Source organism: Myripristis murdjan, chromosome 14 (assembly GCF_902150065.1).
Source record: "Myripristis murdjan chromosome 14, fMyrMur1.1, whole genome shotgun sequence".
Taxonomy (NCBI): Eukaryota; Metazoa; Chordata; class Actinopteri; order Holocentriformes; family Holocentridae; genus Myripristis; species Myripristis murdjan.
The window spans coordinates 36,531,673-36,549,665 of NC_043993.1; the positions used below are offsets into that span (position 1 = coordinate 36,531,673).

Consider the following 17,993-nt stretch of genomic DNA (forward strand, 5'->3'; position numbering starts at 1 on the left):
TTTCCATTTACATGAATGGATGTGACATTTGCCCCTTATGATGATGACATTAATAATCAGATGAGTTCACTTGAACACTGGGAAAGAACACCGTCACATGGAAACAGGAATGTTGTCCAGGTTTAAAGGAATCCAGTCTGAGCAAAATGTTTCGACAAGAGAAGAAGAAACTGATCTAAAGTTTCATCATCAGATGAAGATACTGCTGATATTTTAAAATGCATTTAACTAACCCTAACCTGAACATAAACGATGCTTATCTTCTTACAACAATGGAAAAGACAGAAAGAACATATGGAAGAAATCTTAAGAAAAACATTTTTTAATGTCAAGAAATACAGGCAATTTTATTTTTAATAAGCTAGCCATGCAGCCTGCCTTCACTAAGATGTGAAAGAGGCGCTCGGCATGAAGAGCTCCCTGACCTCCAGCCTGCTGCTGGAACAGGAAGCAGCAAGCTGGCTGAGCTTCCTGCTTCAGAGGAGCTCCAGCTCTCTGGACAGAAACAGGTCCTGCTCACAGAAGACGGTTATCATGTGAGAACTGGCATCTGCTCCTTTATTCATCACCATGTCAATCAGCACTCGTGCTTTTTTTGTCTTGGGTTTTATTCTGACCGCGTCCATTTCTCCTTTGTTTATAATCTTCAGGTGCAGGAGTTCATCCAGCAGAGCATCTAGAACCGGTTCGGACACTCGGTTGATGAAGCCAATCCGAGCGTCGTACAGCTTCTTGTCCGCAGGCGGAGGCGGAGTCTGATCCGCCCGGGGCCGAGGAGCTGCAGCTGTAATTCAGCAGAGAGCAGCGACGACACAACACAGCAGAGGAGAGAGGAAGGAAAAAATGGGACAAAATCAAATCACGCAACACCATGTTCTTTACTTTTCTAAAGCTCCTCTCGTCTAAACTGCTGCTTCTTGACCTGAGACTGTTCCTCCCTCCTGGCTGCTCACGCTGCTTACTCTGACTTTGATGTCATCCAGAGAGAACAGCGTTCTCCTGCTCTGACCGTTGGCTGGAATTTAAAAAAACAAAACTGCAGTGGTTTGAGGAGAAGTCAGATGGTGGAGCTGTAATCTCTTCCTTCTGTCTGTTGCAGTGATCCTTACCCCACTGAAGGTGGAGGAAGATCCACCACTGATGAACTTCTCCTCAAACCTGAAACCTCTCTGCTTTGGTTTTTAAATCTCAAGACGTGTATCTCAGATCCTCATGATCCACTGTGTGAGTCAGAGCTGCTGGAAGGGTTATTATTTCACTCTGAGAGAGGCAGGCTAACGACTCCCATAGACTTCCAGTCTTTATGCTAAGCTAACAGGAAATGCTAAAGTTCTGCATTGGGAGTGTCACTGTGGATAAATGCATGTGTGTCTTCCCCAATGAGAAACCCTGGATGACCGGCCATGTCCGCAGGCTCCTCAGGGCCCAGGACTCTGCATTCAGATCAGGTGACAAGGAGCTGTACAGTGCAGCCCGAGCTGATCTGAAGAGAGGAATAAGGGATACTAAAGTGGACTATAAGACGAAGACTGAGAACCAACTCTCAGATAACAACCCAGGTCAGGTGTGGCAGGGCATCCAGAGCATCACCAACTACAGAGGCTGTGAAGGGACATCTAGAAGCTCTAACATGTCACTGGCGGAGGAGCTGAACTGCTTCTTTGCACGCTTTGAGACAAAACAGCACACAGCCATACCACTGCTACCTGCGCCCTTCTCTCACTGTCGAGCAGCATGATGTGAGACGGGTGCTCAGTGTAGTGAACCCTAGCAAAGCGGCTGGTCCAGATGAAGCGCCGGGAAAGGTGTTCAAGGCCTGTGCTGACCAGCTCTCACGAGTCTTCACCTCCATCTTCAACCTCTCCCTGTCATGGTCCCAACATGCCTGAAATCATCCACCATCATCCCTGTTCCAAAGAAACCTGCCATAGACAGCCTCAAGGACTACCGCCCAGTAGCTCTCACACCTCATCCTCATCATCATCCTCATCCTCAACCGCTTATCTGAAGTTGTGTCGCGGAGGAAGCAGTTTCAGCAGGGGACCCGAAACTTCCCTTTCCCTAGCAACATCAACCAGCTCTGACTGGGGGATACCGAGGCGCTCCCAGGCCAGTGTGGAGATATAATCTCTCCACCTGGTCCTAGGCGTGCCAAGTGACCTCCTCCCAGCTGGACGTGCCAGGAAAACCTCCCTTGGGAGGCGCCCTGGTGGCATCCTTACCAGATGCCCGAACCACTTCAACTGGCTCCTTTCCACACAAAGGACTCCGAGTCAGTTGAAGGTTTCTCTGACCGAGGCCTCCTCCAGACATTCCCAGTTCACCCTCACTATATGTTTGGGCTTACCAGGTCTGTCCAAAGGCTTCTCCTGCCATCGAATGCAACTCACCACCAGATGGTGATCAGTTGACAGCTCTGCCCCTCTCTTCACCCGAGTGTCCAGAACATATGGCCGCAGGTCAGATGATACGATTACAAAATGGATCATGGACCTTTGGCCAAGGGTGCTCTGGTTCCATGTACACTAATGAGCATCCCTATGTTCGAACATGGTGTTTGTTATGGACAATCCATGACCAGCACAGAAGTCCAATAACAAACCACCACTCGGGTTCAGATTGGGGAGGCCATTCCTCCCAATCAATCCCAATGGCTAAGGTTAGGGTTATGGCTGGTTTTGGTCATTTGGTAATTTAGGATCTAGGTTTGGTTCAGGTTAGTGCCAGGTTGTGGTTAGGTATTAATATATTACTGTAATCTTATTTTGAAAGAGTTAAGATTTGGGTTTGGATTGGTTTAGGTCTAGTTTAGAACAAAATTGCAGTTAATGCCAAACATAAACAGATTTATCAGGGAAAATCAAATAAAGGTGGTTTTCAAATCACTTTTGCATGTATATTTTTATTTGTAAACTCACACAAGCTAGCATTAGCCACTGACTTGTTTTGAGTGTTTCCAACATTTCCACCCTGACACTCCCATCCACAGAGGCCAGGACAGCATTTCTTTTAACAGCTTACACATTTACATGCACATGACAGATGCAGGTAACATGTTGTCGATCTGATGGTCAGACTAACCTGCAGGGGGAGCCACGGAGTCGCGCTCTCTCTGGCCACTGTCTCCAGTCGTCACCGAGGATTCCTGGAAGCAGTTTGGACTGTGGTCACACTTTATAATGGAACACACGGCTTGTGACTCTAAAAATACAGTCAACTCTGTAGAATAGCCATAGAAACAGAACAGGTAGAACCGGCCCACTGTCGGACTTTGTGGGCCTTTGTTTCATGACAAATCGGAGTGTTTCCGAGTGGTTCTCGTTTCCATGGCGACAGCTGTAGCGTTCATTGATGTCACAGTGTCAGCAGAGCTTGTTTGAATAACTTTATTGAAACTGCTGTTGGTGGATCTCTGTCACGACGTCGCAGCAACAGCAGAGGAGGAGGTTAAAGTTAACGCAGGAAATTCATCAAAATCATGGGTGTGCCATTAAACTTATTTAAAAATGTTTGGAAGCTGCGATGTGCTGGTAGCTCACCTGGTACAGGTGCACCGTGTGTTCAGGCCTGAGCTTGAATCTGACCTCAGGCCCTTTGCTGTGGGTCATCCCGTCTCTCTGCCCTGCCTCTCCTGCCTCTCTACTGTAACTATCAAATAAAAAGCAGAAATGGAAAATATATATTGGAAGCTAATTCACAGCATCTCAGGCTAATGTTAATCTGAGCTGATCAGCTGTGAGTTAATCCTGATGATCTGTGTTGTTTTTGAAGAATATGGGCAAAGCCTCCAGCAACATTTGAGACTCTACATTTAGTTATTAGAGGTCAGATCAGCTGCTGCTGCTGGACATTTGCTGTTCCAGTGTGAAGCTGCACAGGCCGAGGAGAACCTGAGGAGAACCTGAGGAGAACCAGAGGAAAGCCTGAGGAGAACCAGAGGAGAGGCTGAGAGCCTGAGGGAGAGACGCTGCACACACACCCCTCAGCATTATTAACCTCCCTGCTTTACTTTATAGGCCTTCAGCAAGAACAACACATGCACAGCCACAGTTTACATTGGGAGCAGCACACACACACACACACACACACAGGGACGAGGGATGAGTTGTAGAACATAATAAATTATCTTGAAGGAGTAGATGTTTACCAGTAAGCTTGACTCTAATAATTTAACAATATGTTAAATGATTATTTGTTTTAAAAATGTAAATTACTTATCAAACAGACCTAACAATTCAGCTACCAATGAATGAGCAGTAGTATGCCTGTGACAACACAGATTGAAAAAAATAAAAATAAGAAAAAAATAAGCCGAAGTGATATCTGTTCTCTGAATAGACAAGCTACACCAGTGTGCAGCTGTTAGCAACTCTTCGCTTTGTTACACAATCTATGTCAGTGTGCTGCTGTAGCTGGAGAGTTTCTCTGCCTTTTGGCTCGTGCGGTGCCGGTGCCGTTATTATTATGTCAAATTCCGCGTTAAAAATATATTCCGTTTTATTTGGCTAATTCCGCAATTCCGTGATCGATAAGTCGACAACAGTAGTGGAACAACAGTAGATTAGACCTACAAGCAAAAAGGGGATGAGGGAAAAAAAAAAAAGGCCGGCCAGCCGCCGATCAACTGTCAGCACCAGCCGTTCTGGTATTCTCCAGAACATCCAGATGACCAGTCCACCCCTGCACACACACACACACACTGACAGCAGCTGAGCAGCTCCAGCAATATTACAGGAATATCACAGGAATATTACAGGAATATAACGGCTCTGCTCCCGACGTAAACAAACTTCTGCTGACGCCGTGACATCAGCTGAATGTTCACAGCTGTTCATGGGACAGGAACCATCTGGAGAAACTGATTCGCGGTGGAATGAAGGCCCAGAAAGGCCCACGCCGGGTCTACCTGTCCTACCTGTGTGTGTGTCTACCTGTGCTGGTGTCACAGAGCGGATTCCACCTGCAGCTCCCGGGCCGACTGGTTCAACACTACGGAACAAACATTTTCAAATTAAAAGCGGACGTGAGCGGCTGCAGCTCTCGGTTTGGTGAGAGTCGTACCTGTCCCGCGGCGCTCCTGTCCCAGGACGTCCTGTTAGCGCTTCGTGGAATCGCCTCACCTTGTCGTACTCGTCGGAGACATCTGCAACACGTTTGGTTAAAGGACTGCTGCTGAGCCTTTTGCTGTATTCATGTCATGAAAAACAGAACACAGCAAAACATGTGACCGACGCTCCTCCCTCACCTGGTATGCAGGTATCATCTGTCCTGAGCGACAGCATCATAGATATCTCCAGTTTGTCCTCCACTGTCTCCTGGATCCAGTCCTAATCCAGCAGCAAATCACACACACACACACACACACACACACACACACACACACACACACACTGAGGCTAAAACAGGAGATTAGCACCAAACGGTGCAGACGAGCTGGCCCGGGCCGCCGTGGCCCTTCGCTTCACGGCAAATCAGACGATTGCTGGGTGGTTACTGTTGCCATGGCTGTAAACCTTCAACCAATGTCACCACATAGGCTGTATTCACAGGGCGGCCATTTTCCTCTGACGCCACACTCAGTGAAGGACTCTCTAATCCTCTGATCCCGTCGTGGCTCAAACACAGAACCTGACAAACTGCTGTGGTTCCACTGAGAACAACTGGACAGAGAAAATCCAGAGGGACATCAGCTCAGATTTCAAAATAAAACAACAGATTTGATCACCTCTTAGCTACCATTACACAGCAGCTAACTTTAGCATTCAGCCACTTCCTAGCAAACGTGAGCGTTTGATAGCGTCACATGATACAACAGGAAAGATGTAAATTAATTCTGAAATATGAACAAACATCTTGAACTCATGTCTACTCTCTAAAGCCTGGAGTTAAACTGTGTTCCAGTGAGAACGTGACAGAGCATTCCTGAGTCCAGCAGAACATGAAAACCCAGCAGGACAGCTAACGTTACTCTGCTAAGGTTACCCTGCTAACATTACCCTGCTAACATTACTCTGCTAACATTACCCTGCTAACGTTACTCTGCTAACATTACCCTGCTAACATTACCCTGCTAACGTTACTCTGCTAAGGTTATCCTGCTAACATTACCCTGCTAACGTTACTCTGCTAAGGTTACCCTGCTAACATTACCCTGCTAACATTACCCTGCTAACGTTACCCTGCTAACGTTACTCTGCTAAGGTTACCCTGCTAACATTACCCTGCTAACGTTACTCTGCTAACATTACCCTGCTAACATTACCCTGCTAACTTTACTCTGCTAAGGTTACCCTGCTAACATTACCCTGCTAACATTACTCTGCTAACATTACCCTGCTAACGTTACTCTGCTAACATTACCCTGCTAACGTTACTCTGCTAACATTACCCTGCTAACATTACCCTGCTAACGTTACTCGGCTAAGGTTACCCTGCTAACATTACCCTGCTAACATTACTCTGCTAACATGACCCTGCTAACGTTACTCTGCTAACATTACCCTGCTAACGTTACTCTGCTAAGGTTACCCTGCTAACATTACCCTGCTAACATTACTCTGCTAACATTACCCTGCTAACGTTACTCTGCTAAGGTTACCCTGCTAACGTTACCCTGCTAACATTACTCTGCTAACATTACCCTGCTAACGTTACTCTGCTAACATTACCCTGCTAACGTTACTCTGCTAACATTACCCTGCTAACATTACCCTGCTAACGTTACTCTGCTAACATTACCCTGCTAACATTACCCTGCTAACGTTACTCTGCTAAGGTTACCCTGCTAACATTACCCTGCTAACATTACTCTGCTAACATTACCCTGCTAACGTTACTCTGCTTAGGTTACCCTGCTAACATTACCCTGCTAACATTACCCTGCTAACGTTACCCTGCTAGCATTAATCTGCAGTGGTTACCCTGCTAACATTACTCTGCTAACATTTCCCTGCTAACGTTACCCTGCTAGCATTAATCTGCAATGGTTACCCTGCTAACATTACTCTGCTAACATTTCCCTGCTAACGTTACCCTGCTAGCGTCACTCTGCTAACGTTACTCTGCAGCTTCAGCACAGCTAGCAGCTTTCAGTGCCACACTTTAATAAATGAGTCTCCATGTTCACTGAGATTTCACTGTTCAGTTGCTGCTTTCCTGTCGGATCATGTGATGCCAACGGTACCGCTAGTCATATTAAGTGGCTGAATGCTAATGGTAGCTAACAGGTGATCAAATCTGTTGTTTTATTTTGAAATCTGAGCCGATGTCCCTCTGGATTTTCTCTCTCCATCGTCTCTTCAGTTGTTCCTCAGTCAGGAAGTGGTGGAACCACAGCAGGTTGTCAGGTTCTTTGTGGTTCTGCAGCTGGAACACAGCAGCACCACGTGAGGACAGCAGCGATGACACATGTTCCTGTCACCCGTGCTTAAGGCTGATGTTAGCTCCGCCCACGCTGTGACATCACCAAATGTGTACAGGCTGTCGCCATGGCAGCGGGGACCACCTGAAAAGATTTGCCATGAACCAGAGGGCCCACGCTGGTTCTACTGAATTTGTATTATTAGCCCTGATTTATTTTTTTCTCTCTTCCTAGAATGTCAGATTTATTGTAATTATTTAGGATTATTTAAATTTTTTTGACAGGTATCGTTTATTTCAGAAAAAGCCTGGAAGAATGTGACAGAGGAGCAGAGTGGGTTTTTCAAACTGGCCTGAGCTCACAGCTGCACCACACATTACTCACCATCAGGCTCCTCAGGTGGCGCAGCATATCCTCCTTCGCCTCGTTGAACATGCGGCCGTTGGAGGCTTGCAGGTGGGTCTGAATCGTGTCCCTCATCCTTCGCAGGGAGCCTATCCCGCTGTGTCGCGCTGCATCTGCAACATCAACACGTCCTCACCTTCACTGACTGCACCTGCAGCTCTGCAGCAGCAGCTCCTGCTCACATTAGTGTTTCTTACCGTCGTAGCACGGCTGCATGGACGTCCTGATGGACTCCTCCAGAGAGTTGTAGATTTCTTTCTTACGCTCTCTGATGCCATCATTCAGTTCCATCTTCAGTTTTTCTTCCTTCCAGAGAGATTAAACAAAGCAGAGATGAATCCTGCAGTCAACAGCAAACTGACTCTCGACAAGTTTGATTACTCGATTCATACTGCCTGGAGGGGAAGGGGTGATTCCATAAGAAGCCGAATCAAGTCTGACAGTTCCTGAATCCCACTACTGGGCGTCAGGTTCTGCCACTTGGTTTCGTGGGTTCATGGTTTCATGCTAACTCTGTTCCATACCATCTGTATATTTCATATTTATTTATTACCATCTGTATATTTCACATCTGATACCCTGTATTCTTAGGATAGTCCTTATTGTATATATTTAGTCTTAATTGTATATACTTCTGCATCTACTCTATTCTGTTTCTATTGATGCTGCTGTAACATAAGAATTTCCCAGTTTGGGATCATTAAAGTAAATCTGGCTATCTATCTATCTATCTATCTATCTATCTATCTATCTACTGACGAGAAACGCTCTCCAAACATCCATCCACAGGTGGAACGAGGCGTTTCTGCAGACCAGCAGGCTCCCTGCTGGTTGTGTTGTGTCTGTGTGAAAAGCCACAGACCTGAACTGCAACTTGGATCTCAGTGTAAGTCATGTTGGTGTGTTTGAGCTCGTGGCTAAACTCAATTTTTTTATGTGCCTGTGTGTAAACAATATTACACAATAACATGCAGTGCAAGATATGTGGCGTTAAACTTGTGTATCACAGAAACACCAGCTCCATGCTGAACCACATGCACAAGAAGAAAACAGCAGAGAGGCTAACAGACAGCCTCGCATCATCTTCTAATAGCCCTGTTAGTGCCAGCTAACTGCTAGCCCTGTTAGCACACGCCGATGTGATGATACCAGAGCGCAGAAGATTAGATTTATTTGAGCTTTGTGTTTATGATTCAGGCTGTTGATTGACAGCTCCGTGTGAAGCGACACAGCACAGAAGTCCATACCGCTGTGACGTCTGGCAGCTGAATGTTAAAACGTGACTGAAGGACCTGTTGCAGCTGTTCAATAAATGCATTTGGAATCGCACCTGGTTTACAGTGTTGGCCGTTTATTCACATACATGGTTAAGTTTGATGTAATAATGCTCTGACAGCCAGAAGCTGCTGTTTACTAAACAACAGGCTGTGTCAGGGACGTCTGGGTCCAAATAGAAACATCAGCAGAACCGATGTTAAGTACAGACGTCCCATAATTATTTTTTACAGTAAAATAGATAATTCGTGAGTAATCGATTACTGTTCATAATGTAATTTGAGTACTGGAATATTGAAATCACTGAAAATGCCCATCCCTAGTGTCAGTGTCAGTGGGAGTTAGTTGTTTTATTCTAATCTGGCCGCTGTTTGTCAGATTAGCTCTTCAGTTTTTGAAGGCAGAGACTCCCAGTCATATCCACGTCCCAGTTAGTTTAGTTTGTAAAAACACAACATCACTTCAGTTAGTTTGAGTTTGTTTCTGAAGTCTACATTTTATGTGTATTTTTATTTCCATTAATTAAAATGTTTTTTACACGCTTAGTTACAGTTACACGCTTAGTTTTGTGTTAGTGTTGCTATAATAACCTTAGTTAGGGTTCGGACTGGATGAATGCTAATGGGCAATCCAACCAATTTTATGACCAATCACAACACAGGATCCTACAGCATGTGTGGTCATTGGTGCAACAGAGAAAAGACACCTAGACATGTTTGAAAAGGAAGGTTGTGACGTACATCCTCTGCTCAGTGGAAAATTAACAAATGGAACAGTTTAAACAATCCAAAGAAGTAAAAATGAATCATGAACATCGTCATTTTAAAGACACCAAAAAGTAGTAAACAGTTGAGCAGAGCCACAGCGAGCAGGATCATCCTGGAGACACCAACAGGCAAAAGATATTCAAGTATGACAAATGTGTACGTTTTATTTTGACAACGTACCTCTGACTTTAGAAATCTCAGGTGCAGCGAGACGTCCTTGTACCTGTCCGCCAGGCGCTCTGTGTGCAGAGTGAACTTACTGATGGCTCCTTTGAAGGCTCCGTGGCTCCTGACGTTCCTGAAACATCAAAACCAGCTGTGATCCAGGGGCAGCTTACAGCTCATGGAGTCACCGACACATCGAACATGCTGGAACAACCATTTTTATGTGCACATTAAGTTCCTTACGGGAAAATCTCCTTGAACTTCCTGTCAATGCAGTTTTTCATGTGTGAAGCTAAGATCTCGTTGATGTTTATTGTCTGCTTTCTCTTATTCACTGGTTTGTAGATGCCACCGTTCCCAACTAAAGACTTCAGCTTCTTGTGAAATCCTTTGGCCCTGTTCCCTTTCTGAAACAGACAAGACAAAGCACTAATTTGTTAGATGGAAAATTAACATTTTCATGTGGAAAAATTTGTTCTGTAGACAGAATTATTACAGCAGTACTTACATTATCTAAGATGGCCTTTTTCATGTCTTTTTCATAGGATTGTTGAGATTTCTGAACTCCCTGACTCAGACAGGTCTCTAAACCCTCATAAGCTTCTTCCATGGATCGACACATTTTCTGAACTTGTGCTGTTCTTGTTTGTTCCAGGAGTCTGCACACCTCTCGTTTGTGGTGAGCCTGAAATTGAACCCAGTACATTAAAAAATACGTCTTTACTGTCCACCCAGAGGAATTAAAGCACAAGCAGAAAAGGGAGGGGACAGGACATTGAAAATTCAGCACTTTTCTAACTTTTTTCTATTTCAAACTTTGACTTAAAAACGTCATCCAACTTTGAAAATGTCCAGCTTCCTTCATACCTTTTTGGTGCTTTTCAGCATTTTGATAACTTAACCATTCCTTCATAGCTACAAGCTACAAACTTTATTCACTTTTTAGACTTTTCAGATTTTATAAAGGGTGTGTATTGTGCTTACGTCACATCTACTGAAGCTCTTCAGCTGTACAATGAGATGTTAAATATTTAAAGCTTCAAATATTCAAACTACTCAGCAACAACTACTATTTCAGTTACTTTACCTACTGCTTGAAAACCTCATGTACCGCTTCAACTATTTCGATTCCTGCTTCAACTTTTACATAAAATACTGCTTAAAATACTTCAGTTATCTTATTTTTAGGGGGTTTTGTTAGAATTATGCTTTCATGTTTCAGAAACGTCAGCCATTTTCAGCTGATCATACCATTTCTCCCCGTTTGGCTCCCTGAATCAGAGAGAGGATCCCATAAGCTCCAGAGACATAGTTTGATGTCTTCGATTGATGGTCGTTAAGACTTTGCAGAAACTCCTGCAGTTTGGGCAGTTCTGGAAAAAAAGTACAACATCTTACAGATGCTGATATCTACATCTTAAGTCAGATATGTGGGTTAGTTTATTTTTTAACTCAAAATTTCTTTGGATGTTCTTGCAACTTGGCCACCTTGGGATTTGAACCCTGAACCTTTTGATCCCAGAAAAGGTGCCTTACTGACTGCAGGAGACTTGCCCTGCGTTCCAATACCCATACTACCATACTTTTTAGTAGGGAAAAAAAATAATTAGTATGTCCCAATACATAGTATCTCAGATGTAGAATTCCAAGAGTACCAGGATGTTCTACTACATCTGGTCAGATTTCACAGTCTGCATGTCAGCATGCTGCTCTGGCCATTCTGACCCACAATCCTTTGAGCAGTGGACGTTACGTCGCACTGAATGAGTTGCGTGTACAAGCCACGCCCACATACGGACAAAACAAAACACACATATCGCACAAAACTCGTTCTGTGACAACAGAAGCGACAGGAAGACAGAGGAGAAACATGACAGATGACAGCGTAGTATGAAACAGCACCGGCATTCTGACAACAACATTCAAATTTGCCGCTACGGACGGCGGCGGAAGTGAGCAAGAGGGTCGGAGGTCAGGGAGGACGTATGTAGTGTGTCCCAACAGTATGCATTTGCATGCATATTGCATACTAAACTACATACTTTGTAAGGGCAGCTGCAGTACATACTAAAATTAAAAAGTATAAGTATGTGATTTGGAACGCAGGGATGGTTTGGCACACACCAGGCAGTAACATCACATGTGACAGACGGGGGTATTTTTGTCTGTTTAAACTTAAATTAAATTGATGATAAAATTCTGAAAAACAAACAAACAAAAAAACACATTGTTTGATGCTTGATCAAACACTGAGCCAAAAAGAAACCGTTGTGCATCCAGTACAAATTAGAGTAAGATTTTGAATATCATTGCTTGACCGATCTGATATCTACCATCTAAAGAACATCTGCATCGATTTTAGTGGCATCAGGAGGAAGACTTTCAGAGACTTAGACGCCGATTGATTTTGCATATTTTGCAAACTAGAGAGAGACAGATTCATGAAGTGACCTCCGCATCAGTGGACGTACAGAAATGTCAGCTCTACAGGATGTAATGTTGTAATGTTCATGATTTTTGGAGTTTGTAATGTGAAAGCCTTGAACAACAAGAAGTCATGCCCACTTTGGTCAGGCATAATTAAACAATTAATGTATTGTAAATGTTTCACATTTGTAGCGCCCCCTAGTGGTGAAACACAACACGCTTCAGAACACTGTAGTCAAAGTATCTCAAATTTCAGATCAATATCTTAATGTGTTCATGGGTTATGGCCGCTATTGTGGCAAGTCTTCCCAGAGGCACAATGGGATTTCTTACAGGGAATCCAGGAAAAACATAATTCTGCTGCTGTCACTTACGGTTCAGTGTAAATATTTTATTGTAACGCCACCATCTGGCTCACAGGTGATTTCCACCCAAACTGCAAAATTTGGTGACTTTTTCTCTTCTATTACTGTTACCAGAGGAGAACAGAAAATAACCGGGTCACAGCACTTCATGCTTGGACCCCGAAATACTGGAACTATTTGGTTTCTTTATCTTATACCATTACACGTTTCTCCACCACGTACCAGTCTCAGCTTTCTGTAGACAGTCCGCTTTCTCAAACTCTTTGGAGCTCACTGTGAACACTTGGAAAAAGTCATCACTGTCGTCGCTGAGATGTTTCTGAGAAGAGAGAACAGAAAAACTGTCAGGATTTGTTACATTGTGCCTTTGTAAAGTGCTTTGCGTCAGTCTGCAGAACTTACCTTAATGTGCTCTTGTTTCTTGAATTCTTTCATCACTTTTTCTTTGGCTCGCTTGTTTCTTTTGAAGATGTCTTCACGTTTTTCCTCTGTAGAACTAGAAAAATGCACGTCGTACTTGTAAAATCCAATTAATAGATCATCCACTTTCACATTTTAACTTTGACAAACATTAAAAATTCATATTGAATTTGTCCTTAAAAAAGTGCAATTAAATTGCACCTTTTTTTTTTTTTATCAAAATGATCCCGCTCTGTCCTATATCCCCTCAGCTGCCTAAACTCTGTGTCCTGAATGACGTTACCGCTTTGACATCCCTGTGTCATCAGACTTAGTGCAGATGAAGACGATGCGTTGACACTCTCCACCGTTTCCCATGAGGTTGGCGGTGTTGCTCAGGATGTCCCAGGCCTCGGTCTCCGCCATGACACGATTCATCTCGGCCATAATCCACACAGTGGAACAGCTGCCGACAAACTGCAGGAACACAGTCAGAACCAAACAGCCTGCGAGAGTCTCTGGGTGCAGTAACTACATGGTGCACCCAGAGAGCAAATGACAGTTCAGTAAGACATGTTAGGTGTGAATACATTACCTCTTTCCACATTTTATTTCTGTGTTGGTTACGATCTCCAGTTCCAGGAAGATCCATAAGTGTGACGTGCTCAAGAAGATCGGGGACACCTGGTCTTCTTGGCACCTTGATGGTCACACACTTGACGAGAGGCCAGTACTGTCCTCCTTCCTCGTTGTCCTCGTCATGTCTTGTGAACCTTTTGAGTCGAGCAGATAGATCGGCGGCCTGCGGTGCACAGACAGACCAACACACAGGCCTTGGCTTATGGTGTGTGAACACTGAGCCTCATTCAACCACATCTGCATGCATAGCCTTGAAAGATCATCTGTTACAGATTTGTAAATTGTTGACTGTAAAGATTAAATATGGAGTGAATATGAAGTGAAACCATCAGAACTCACTGTGTCACTTTTCAATTCCTTCTTTGTAGATCTGAGAAATTCTGGGATTTCTCTGAAATGCTTGACATCCATGAGTTCTTCAAGGGTTTTCCTAATGTCTTTTCCATACAGTGCTAAGATCTTTCCATCATCACCATCATCACCACCATCATCATCATCCTCATGGTCATCACAATCATCATCAACGGCATCATTATTGTCTTCCTCATCTGGATCCTCTGGATTATTATTCATTAATAAGAACCATAACTCATCGTCCCATTCCTAACAAACAAATAACAAAACCTCAGTATTATACAATGACAACCTTCATAAACCCCACAGCTGTACATTTTTATATTTCACATTGTTTTGTGTGTGATGTGTGTGTGTGTGTGTGTGTGTGTGTGTGTGTCCTTAAGACTTTACCTTTTTGGTAATGAACTCAATCTCTGCCTCATACTTGCAGCTGCTCATATTGGCCTCCACCTTCGTCACGACTGAGGTGCAGGCAGTCATGCTCCCAGTGGGCAACAGGTCCTTCTCTCCAATGATGGTATTGATCAGGGAGCTTTTTCCAGCCCCTGTTTTACCAAAGATGCCCACTGTCTCCTTTCTGCCTTTTTCCAAATCGTTAATTTCATCCCTGTTGTGAAAGGAATTTAAAAGTTTGACTGATTTGTCAGAGGTTAAATATGGAAGACAGCCAAATATGAAACGCAGGTGAAGCATGCTTTAAAGCAGTGACTGTCAAACTGTAGGTGCAGTGGCAAATGGATGAGGCTGCTGTCAGCAAGAAAGACTGTCTGCTTATTGCTTATATCCTCTTTGTCACTTCACAGTCACTCAGTGAGGATTTGCTGTTATGTGTGTCACAAAAGAGCCACTTGTTTCTGCTCTGTTGCATGGGTTGCACTTCATGGGCTCTAGTTTCACAGACCTGGGGAGGCGGGGGCGTAGCGCAGATGCGCTTCGCCAACTGGGTGTGGCCAGGCGGATTTTCCAAGTTTGGCATGCCGTTCTCGGTGGCGCAAGTACTCCGCCGTCCCTCCCCCCCCGAGGAGAGAAGGCGTGGAGTAGGTTTGACACAGCCGATTCACATTTAACCAATCAACTGAGCCCCTGTCCTTGCCTTTAAAATGTGCTGCGTGAAGGCGTAGTGAAAGTTTACACAACTGATATGGAGGTCTATTGCCGCAGGCGGAGCGGAGCTCAGGTGACAGGCGCGGAGCGGAGACCGGCGAGCAGTGCGGACACGTCACCAAAACCTCACAGGCGGGCTTCCGGGATGTCAGACACATGAACAATGCAATAAATACCGAAAAAAAACACTATTCAATGCTACGATCACAATCAGCACATACATATATCTCCATATCAACTGTCCCGTCACAGCTGATGTCAGATCAAAGGAGATTGGCACCGTTTGTGCTGATTGTGAGGTTTTGGTGATGTGCGCCAGCCAGCCAAACTTCCACTGCGCCGGCTCCGCTCCGCCTTGCGCTGAAAGTAGACGTGGTTTCAGATGGCGAGCTTTTGGTGCACCTCGGCAAAGCCTTTTGGCACGAAACTGTCACTGCGCCAAGCTGAATCTGTCGGCACCTCCCCCCGCTGCGCCACCACTCCCATCTCGGCGAACCTCCGCCTGCGAAACTTGGAAACTGACTGCCTCTGCCGCTTCGCCAGTCGAAACTAGCTCTGCGCGGGGTTCGCCTCACTGCGCCACCCCGCGCTGCGCCGGGAAACTAGAGCCCCATGTTTTGAGAAGTCATGCAGTGGAAAACAGGCTCATTGCAGACTTGCTCGTCTTTGTTGCCAAAAGTCTGTTTGTTGTTTTCCTCAGCACAGATTAAACTTTTTTCTTTAAAGTGAAAAAGCTCCAATTGCAGGTGTTTAAACATCACAGTGCAAAATGCTAATAAAATATATTGGCATTATTTATTGATCACATTCAAGTCACTGATGCTCAGTAGCGGTTTTAGGCACGGGCGAAGCGGGCAGCCACCCGGGGCGGCATATTTTCATGTCACGTGGGGGGCGGCAAGAGCGCAAAAAAAAAAAAAAAAAAAAAATCATCCTCGCTGCAAAGCAGTTTTCTATTACCGTATTCATCTGAATATAAGACAATATTTTTTCCATTGAAAATGCCCTGAAAAAACGCCCTCGTCTAATATTGGGGTCTAAGCAAATACACATGTATTGTGCTTGCATATAAACCAGTAGGTAGGCTCGCCTGATGCCGCAATTACCGGCGAATGGCTGCATTGCACAGTCAATAATCAACCATGTTGTCTGTGTCATTGTCCGTTGTGCTGCTGCAGCCGCGTATGAACAAAAGTTGATTTATAATGAGAGGATGGCAGTATGTGTGCGCCGCTCACCTGTCAGATCCGGCAGACCTGACCGGGTGGGCGCGGCACCTGTAAGCATCAAGCCGGTGCCGCGGCCGGCCCGCCTGATGCTGACCGGTGGCTTTTTTTTTTTTTTTTTATACAAACAAGATTTTGTCCATATAAAAAGTATTTTTCCAAAAAAGGTATTTGTGCAGGTGTTGGCGCCCCTGCTCTGGGAGGGGCGCGTGTAGCCGCCAGAGGGGCACCGGTAGCGGCCATTATCGCTTGGAAGTTCGCGCGTGCGCGGCTAGAACGGAAGGGCGCAAGGCAGTAATTTTGCCAAGGGCGGCAACATGGGCAGAACCGCCACTGCTGATGCTAAGCATCAAGTCAGACACTGTGCTGCTACAACAGCTGGAAATCAGACAGTTTGATCACACAACATGAAAACCAAGAGGAATCTCATGTGAACTTACCTCAGAAAGGCCTTGAGCTCCGTGTCCGCCTGCTCATCCAGTCTGTCACCGACCTCTCTCATGGTCTTTTTCACCTCAGTCAGCACTGAAAAGTCAAAGTGAAGGCCTGTTAACTGGGACTCGTGCACTCTAATGTTAACTCTTAGCACATATACGCCCCACAGTTAACACTGAATTACATATAACAGGTCACTGTCAGCCATCACTCTCTTTGCATTGGTCTGAAGGTCCAACACTCTGACGCTCAGTGGACTTTCTTCTCCAAACATCTCACCTTTATCCTTCTCTGGTGGAGTCCTGCAGTCCCTGCTGGACGGCCCAGCCTGAGGACGAAAATCCACACAACACAGACAAACCTCATTCATTAAGTTGGTGAGATGGGTGAGACAGGTAAGACAGTGGGTGAGACAGGTGGGAAAGGTGAGACAGGTGGGAAAGGTGAGATGGGTGAGACAGGTGAGACAAGTGAGACAGTAGGTGAGACAGTTGAGACGGTGGGTGAGATGGGTGAAACAGGTGGGAGAGGTGTGACGGATGAGACAGGTGCAACAGGTGAGACAAGTGGGACAGGTGGGTCAATGGGTGAGACAGGTGGGACGGGTGACACAGGTGAGACAGGTGGGATAGGTGAGATGGGTGAGACAGGTGAGACAGGTGAGACAGTGGGTGAGACGGCTGAGATGGGTGAGACAGGTGAGATGGGTGTGACAGTGGGTGAGACAGGTGAGACAGGTGGGTTGGGTGATACAAAAGTTGGAGAGGTGTGACGGATGAGACAGGTGAGACAGATGAAACAGGTGAGACAGATGAGATGGGTGACACAGGTGAGACAGTGGGTTAGATGGGTGAGGTTGGGTGAGACAGGTGAGACAAGTGGGAAAGGTGAGACGGGTGCGGCGGTGAGACAGGTGGGACAGGTAAGACAGTGGGTGAGATGGGTGAGACAGGTGAGACAGTGAGTTAGACGGGTGAGACAGTGGGTGAGACAGGTGGGACAGGTGAGACAAGTGGGAAAGGTGAGACGGGTGTGACGGTGAGATGGGTGAGACAGGTGAGACAGACAG

At 45.4% G+C, this 17,993-nt stretch overlaps 1 protein-coding gene across 1 annotated transcript in view; it reads right to left on the bottom strand.

Annotated features, from left to right (window-relative positions):
- The window catches only part of LOC115371029 (nuclear GTPase SLIP-GC-like), a 121,557-nt gene that overhangs the window by 1,031 nt on the left and 102,533 nt on the right, over positions 1–17,993 (bottom strand). The window contains exons 6-23 of the mRNA XM_030068144.1: positions 14,550–14,766; positions 14,142–14,405; positions 13,759–13,965; positions 13,468–13,640; positions 13,167–13,260; positions 12,987–13,083; positions 11,224–11,345; positions 10,481–10,657; positions 10,216–10,379; positions 9,988–10,105; positions 7,963–8,071; positions 7,745–7,878; positions 5,246–5,327; positions 5,062–5,143; positions 4,932–4,989; positions 3,082–3,145; positions 618–784; positions 426–495 (exon numbers count right to left, since the gene is read on the bottom strand). Of these exons, the coding sequence (XP_029924004.1) occupies positions 426–495; positions 618–784; positions 3,082–3,145; positions 4,932–4,989; positions 5,062–5,143; positions 5,246–5,327; positions 7,745–7,878; positions 7,963–8,071; positions 9,988–10,105; positions 10,216–10,379; positions 10,481–10,657; positions 11,224–11,345; positions 12,987–13,083; positions 13,167–13,260; positions 13,468–13,640; positions 13,759–13,965; positions 14,142–14,405; positions 14,550–14,766 (2,399 nt within the window). The remainder of the gene's footprint in view (positions 1–425; positions 496–617; positions 785–3,081; positions 3,146–4,931; positions 4,990–5,061; positions 5,144–5,245; positions 5,328–7,744; positions 7,879–7,962; positions 8,072–9,987; positions 10,106–10,215; positions 10,380–10,480; positions 10,658–11,223; positions 11,346–12,986; positions 13,084–13,166; positions 13,261–13,467; positions 13,641–13,758; positions 13,966–14,141; positions 14,406–14,549; positions 14,767–17,993) is intronic.